Source organism: Orycteropus afer, unplaced genomic scaffold (genome assembly GCF_000298275.1).
Source record: "Orycteropus afer afer isolate SDZICR_OR568_19922 unplaced genomic scaffold, OryAfe1.0 scaffold00627, whole genome shotgun sequence".
Lineage (NCBI taxonomy): Eukaryota > Metazoa > Chordata > Mammalia > Tubulidentata > Orycteropodidae > Orycteropus > Orycteropus afer.
The window spans coordinates 861,053-868,410 of NW_006922214.1; the positions used below are offsets into that span (position 1 = coordinate 861,053).

Below are 7,358 nucleotides of genomic sequence, written 5' to 3' on the forward strand. Positions count from 1 at the left end.
GGATAGGGCAGTGTTTCGTTCTGCTGTGCATGGGGTCGCTATGAGTCGGAAACGACTTGACGGCACTTAACAACAACAACAACATTTTGAAAGGGGTGCTAAAATTACACTGGTAATTGCAGATTTCCCTACATTATTGCATTGACAGCATTCTTTTCTTGTGCTTTTCTGATGTTCCACAGAAATGAGCACAGATGAAAAATTTGGTACCACTCTTGACATCACCAGGGCTTTTTTCCAGTGTGGATTCGCTGATGTACAATGAGGTGTGAGCTCCGCCGGAAGGCTTTTCCACACACATTGCATTCATAGGGCTTCTCTCCACTGTGGATTCTTCGGTGTCCCAGAAGATGTGAGCTGTAACTGAAAGCTTTCCCACACATGTCACACTCATAGGGCCTCTCTCTGCTATGGATTCGCTGGTGTCCAAAAAGAGCTGAACTATGACTGAAGGCCTTTCCACACTCATCACATTCATAGGGTTTCTCCCCACTATGAATTCTCTGATGATGAAAGAGGCCTGAACACTGACTGAAGCTTTTCCCACATTCACTGCACTGGTATGGCTTCTCTCCAGTATGAACTCTCTGATGTTGTATCAGATGTGAGCTCAAGCAGAAGGCTTTCCCACAGTCATTACACTGGTATGGTTTCTCTCCAGTGTGGGTCCTCTGGTGTCTAATAAGGCCTGAGCTGTAATGAAAAGCTTTCCCACACTCATTGCATTGGAAAGGTTTCTCTCCAGTGTGGGTCCTTTGATGCTGAACAAGGTGTGAACTGTAAAAAAAGGCTTTGCCACACTCATCACACTGGTAGGGTTTTAATTGGTTGTGCATTCTCTGATGGTCAATAAGTTGTGAGCTTTGTATGAAAGCTTTGCCACATTTATTACAAGAAAAAGGTCTCTCTCCAGTATGGATCCTCTTATGTCTAATGAGGCTTGACTTTTGAGTGAACCTTTTCCCACATTCATCACACTTATGTAGTCTCTCAGTTGAAGTGTTTCTCTGATGTCTTTCCAACCATATTTCATGTTCCCAGGTCTCTCCACATTCAGCACTCTGTCTATTGGCTTGGCCAGGTATCTTTTCTTGGGATTCCACATCTACAGTAAGTTCTTGCTTTTGAGTCAACTTCCTTTCATCAGTTTTGATTGTATCATCTGAAACAAAAAGCATAGTATCCAAATGTCACTGGGATGTAGAGAAAATAAAATTAAGCACATATACCAGAAGTACATAGTCTGAAAAACAACAAATGGTTTTGTAACACTTGAGGACAACAGTGGGAGAAGGCAAAGGAAGAGAGACTTAGTAGATTGAAGATACCTAAAAGACATACATGATGACATACCATCCATGCCAAATAAATATGGAATTAGGAAACCAAAAAAGTAGAAAATGAAATAAGGTTAGGTAGTAGAAGAAAGAACTAAAGAATAAGCTTCAAAAAGGCCATGAAAAGAATGAAATTCAATTACTGGGATATTGCTGCCTTCTAGCAAAGTAAAGCCACTGTGCTCTCAATGTGTAGCTAATCTCAAAATTTTCATAAGTGATTTAACAGATGTAGACCAATATTTGACCTTGCTGCTATTGGGAGCTCTGGTAGCATAGTGGCTAAGGCACTAGACTGCTAACCAGAGCTGGTGGTTCAAACCCACCAGCCATTCCTCAGAAGGAAGATGGGTCAATCTACTTCCGTGGTGATACTGCCTCAGAAACCCAAAGAGGGGTCGCTATGAGTCGGGTCCGACTCGACGGCACATAACAACAACAACAACAAGCTACTGGACTTCTTTATTGGAATTTAACAAGGTGGTTCATTCAAGAAACCATGTTCCTTAGTGGAACCTGCAACTGAGGCCACTGCTACCATTTACTCTCCAAGAACAAGATGATCAGATGGCTATACTATACCTACAGTGGTTGTGCTGAAGTATACAATTACATTCTCTTTCTGCCTTAAAAACTGTTGTGATGTCACATGCCATTTGTAGATTATACTTGGTATACCTATAACCTAAGTTAGCAAATTTTAAAACCGCCCAAGGATTAGAACTCTGAATATCTAGATCTATCTTTAATTATCCACAGAGTAAGATCTACATAAACTCATTTGTTGCGTATACAAGGCCCTTCATAATCCACTGGGATTCTTGACCCTGCCTACAGATTAAAATAACCTAACCAAACCAAACACACTGCTGTCGAGTCAGACCCGACGCATAGTGACCCACCCCCTTGGGTTTCTGAGGCAGTATCACTATGGAATTAGATTGCCTCACCTTCCTTCTGAGGAGTGGCTGTGGGTTTAAACCGCCAGTCTTCTGGTTAGCGGTCAAGTGCCTTAGGCACTATGCTAGCCTAGAGAGGTTCAAAACAAAAGCAAAAATCATGCCCAAAGAAACCAAATTTCTGAGGGTGGGACCCAGGCACTGGTATATTTTTAAAGTCATCTAGATGTACAATGAAGGTTAAAAAATCCCTGCCTACCTTTCCAATTTCATTTTCTGTATCTCTCTATCCTCATACACTCTCTAAATATTAAGGAGTTAAAATCAGGCTTTAGAGACAGACTTCCCACTTCTGTCATTTACTACCAGGGTAGTCCGATGCCATTTTAGGATCCAAGCCAACAGCCTTACCTACCTAAAAGCCTCCAAGGGCAGCAGTGATTTGTAAGCCAGAGTGAGCACTAATGTTCATAATGATAAAGTTAAGCCTTCAAGAAGAGGATAGGTTATAGTCTATTTACTCCAAGAGTATGATATAATCTCAGATGCTTATTAATTGCTATGGCAAAGTTTAGACCAACAAACAGTAAACTTCAATTATTTTAGGGAAACTAGCATGTGAAATGTCTTACTTCCTGACAATGCTGTTACTGCATAATATAGAAATCATGGATTCCCAAATGATAATAAGTTGACCAAACATACCTCTATGGATAAGAAATATTCTAAAGTCATTGAAAGTCCTTCATATGTAAACAAGGCCATGATGTAGAAAGTATAATTCATATTCTTTAGATGACATCATTTTTAACAATGACATCACCACTACCATCAGACCTAAAAAGCTCTCAACCCTGATGCTTTGGATCTGTGTTCAAGCCATGAGGGGAGTCAGAGCATCTTTGTCCCCTTTCTAGTACCCTGTAAAGCTTTTGGACAAGCAGTCTAACTCTTGTATCTCTCCCTTCCTCTCCTTCCTATCCCAAACTGCCCTACTTTTGGCCCTCATAATGTGTTGGAGCTACAACAGTAGTCTCCAAAGTGATCCTTTTTCTCCTCTCCAATCCAGCTTACATCCAGCTTATATACTGCACTTGTTAGTTCCTGCTCAAAAAATAAATAAATAAAAAGAAAAAGAAAAATGAAAACCTTCTTAGGCCCTCTACAATTTTGTTCCAGATCACTTTGTTAGCATTATGCCTCTATCAGATGATGAGGCTCAGCCAACCTGATACACTCATGCCTCTTATCATGTACTTTCCCACATTATTCTCATGCTTGGACTTTATCATTCACTTTTACTGAACATCTCCTACATACCAATTGCTGGAGATACACAGATGAAAGCCCTTGCCCTGAAGGAGCTTCAGACAAGTGAAGTTGTAATATAGTATGTTAAATGCTGTGACAGAAGTATGCACAAACTGCATCACAGAGGGTATAGCCCATCTGACCTGTGAAGATATTAAGAAAGGCTTCCCTGAAGGAGGTGACAGCTGAGTTGAGTTTTAAAGGATAGATATGATTTAGTTTGGCAGAAGTGTGGGAAGATGTGGGCCAGGGGTATTTTATGAGTTCAATGAGGTGGTAATGTGTGTATGTGCTGGTGGGGGTTGGGGTGTGTGAGGAGGATATTGAGCATATAACTAAGAAAATTATTTATTTTGATGATACTATCCCTGTCCTGATGGTGTTGGAATGGAAAGAAGCATTGGAAGGAAATAAGTGGGCTGAATGACTTGATGTGGTTGAAGAAGAGAATACAGGGAACAAAGAGCTAGAAAAGGGGTGGGTGTGAGGAACATCTTTCTTGATACTCTGCCCAATGATATGCTTCCCGTTCTTCATGACCAGTTCAAATCCCAGCCATTCCACTATTGCCTGGCCCTGAAGAGATACATTTCTCATTTCTCAGAACTATGATCTCTGATTGAGGACATAATCTTTCACTTCCTCAAATTAATAGCTATCTTTTCATGAATACTCAACTCCTTTAGGTTAAGGACCCTTATACCCCGAGTTAGGCCTTACACACAGTGGAAGTGAAAGATACAGTGACTGACTTCTTAACAGGACCCACAAAGCCATCATGCCCTGGCCCCTAACTACTTTGTCTCTGCCACTTTCTCCTCCTCTCCATGCTCTAGTCATGCTGTCCTCCTTTTAGTTCCTCAAAGCCACCAAGTTGTTTCCCACTCAGTGATTTTGCACATGCTCCTTCAGCTTGGAATGCTTTTCCCTCTACTGTTCACTTGGCTAATTCCCACACCACTGTTCAGATTCAGCTTCCACGTTACTTCCTTAGAGATGCCCTCCCTGAATAAGCTCTCCCCCAATAAACAATCTGTTAATGGTATATTTATTTGTGTTTGTTTAATGTTTTTGCCTGTTACCAGCCTACTGTAAGCCCCATGAAATCAAGGATCATGTCTGCTTTGTTCACTGTATAACTAATGCCTAGTACAGTGACTGACATGGTGCTCAATATATACTTGCTGAATGATGAATGATTAGAAGGCCTCTAGGGAAGCCAGAGACCCCAGTGTCAATACTAACCACAATACTGATGGTATTGGTTCTGAGATTTCCTCTTAAGCTGGGTCTTCAGGGGTTGAAGCCGGAGATGTCTTGCTTCCTTAGCTGGCACTGATGGGACTGATGTCTCAGAAAGCACTTCCAGTGCACAGGGCTCAGCTGAAACCTGTGGACAAGTAGGCTCATTTGGGCATGTGAAGGGCCAATAGTGTATCTGCTCCCCAGAGAGCCCACAAAGACCAGTACACCCACTCCCAGCCCTACCACCACAGAGCACAAAGCCTTTTCCTACCTGCTGTCCTGGTTCATCCAGCTCCCTCTCAAGATCCTCCAGCATAGCCACTGCCTCCTCCCCACTCTCAGGATGATGCTTCTGCACCCAGGCCTGGAGCTCCTCAGGTAGGATGGTCAGGAACTGCTCCAACACTAGTAAGTCCAACATCTGCTCCTTGGTATGCATCTCAGGCCTTAGCCACTTACAGCACAGTGTCCAGAGCTGGCTCAAGGCCTCATGGGGCCCAGGAGTCTCCTTGTAGCAGAACTGTCGGAAGTGCTGGCGGAATAATTCCTGGTTGTTTGGGCTGCTGCCTTTCGGGCTAGATCCCTGCCCCCTGTCAGGCCTTTCTTTGTTATTTTGAAGAGCCCCTTAAGCTCTTCAGAAGCTGGTGGAAGAAGCATGGTGGCCATTCCACCTCCAAGAGGCTGAGAGAAGGATTGCTGCTGCAAGTGTTATTTTTTAGGGCACACTCCTAAGATTATAGAAACCACAGTTAAAAAGAGAAATGTACACACAGGTGATGTAGTACCCGAGGTCATTCACTGAGTCTAATACCTGTTATGGAAGAAAAATGAGGCTTAGCATGAAATGAAAGAGATTTTAAAAATTAAGTTTAATGCTTTCAAACTTTTTGTGCAAGCAGAAGGAATGTTTGTCAAACAGCATTCTTGGCAATATTGAGAATACTTTTGGATTCTTTGCTTATTATTAGCCTATTACTAAGGCAAAACTTTTATATTCTTACAGGTGATAGAATACTACCTGGCAGTCTTAGTAGCATCTCTAAAGGAGAAGGGCAAAGTTAGGATATTTACGAGGTTTGGGGGTGGGTTTAAGATGGATCTTTCAAAGCAGGCTTTGGATTGGGTAAGGATCTCTGGTAGTGTAGTGCCTAAGGCACTTGACTACTAACCAGAAGACTGGCGGTTCAAACCCACCAGCCACTCCTCGGAAGGAAGGTTGGGCAATCTACTTCCGTAGTAATACTGCCTCGGAAACCCAAGGAGGGGTCACTATGAGTTAGGTCCGACTTGACGTCACATAACAACAATAACATAATCGTTTAAGACTGATGGACGTGGCAATATGAAGGTTTTGTGGTGAAGGTTTCAGTCTGTATGCTGACATTGTAAAGTTGAATAGTTTGATGTTCACCTAAATGGATTGAGGGGGAAGTTCTTGAAACAAAGTTATTAACAGTTTCCTGCAATTCTAAAGTCACCATGATAAGACAGTGGGATGTTGTTGTTAGGTGCCATTGAGTGGGTTCCAACTCATAGCAACCCTATGTGCACTGCCCAGTCCTTTGCCATCCTCACAGTTGTTACCAGGCTGAAACCCATTGTCCCACCCACTATGTCAGTCCATCTTGTTGAGGACAGTAATGTCATATTAGTGATGACAGCTAAATAGAAATGTTATTATAGGAAGTAAGCTGTGTGGGTGTAGATGGTATCAGTGTTCTATGTAATAGCTGACTTAAGTAATGCCTGTGTAAGTAAATGTAGACTACCAACTGATTAGCATAGTGGGCAGTGGTTAAGGGCACTGGTATGGGCATGGATTCTGGACCTGAGCTTGAACAACTCTGTCACTTTCTGTATGGTGGTTTAACCTTTCTAACCTTCTATTTCCCCTTCTGTAAAAACATAGTTTTTGTTTTTTTTTTGACGTTTTATTTTGAAATAACTTGTACAACTTACAGAAAATTTCCCAAAACATATAACAAATATAGAATGGTTCTGTATCTTCTACTTCCCCCAAAGTTAACATCTTATATAACCACAGCACACTTACAAACACTGTTGTTGTTGTTGTTATTTGCCGTTGAGTCGGCCCGACTCATAGAGACCCCTCCTTGGGTTTCTGAGGCAGTATCACTACGTAAGTAGGATTGCCCAACCTTCTTCCCGAGGAGTGGCTGGTGGGTTTGAACCGCCAGCCTTCTGGTTAGCAGTCAAGTGCCTTAGGCACTATGCTACCAGAACACTGGTACAATACAATTAACTAAATCACAAACCAAAACCCAAACACGTTGCCCTGGAGGTCTATTCCGACTCATGGCCACCCCATGTGTTAGAGTAGAACTACTCTATAGGGTTTTCCTAGCTGTAATCTTTACGCAATCAGATCACTAGGCCTTTCTTCCCTGCACAACTGGTTTTGAATGTCAATTTCTAGGTCAGCAGTCAGTGCAAACCATTGTGCCAACCAGGGGCCTAAACTGGCCTTATTATATAGAGTTGTTTTGAGAATGACTACTGAAAGCATTAGACTCAGTGTCTGACATTTATTAAGGGCTGTGACTTG

The 7,358-nt window shown here is 42.3% G+C and overlaps 1 protein-coding gene across 1 annotated transcript; it reads right to left on the reverse strand.

Moving 5' to 3' along the window:
• Positions 1 to 221: 221 nt before the first annotated feature.
• LOC103210594 (zinc finger protein 501-like) lies at positions 222 to 5,231 on the reverse strand. Its single transcript, XM_007956509.1, has 3 exons — positions 5,064 to 5,231; positions 4,793 to 4,937; positions 222 to 1,162 (listed from the first exon to the last, which is right to left on the reverse strand). Exons 1-3 carry the CDS (start codon positions 5,229 to 5,231, stop codon positions 222 to 224), a joined length of 1,254 nt encoding a protein of 417 aa, XP_007954700.1.
• Between the last annotated feature and the right edge of the window lie 2,127 nt (positions 5,232 to 7,358).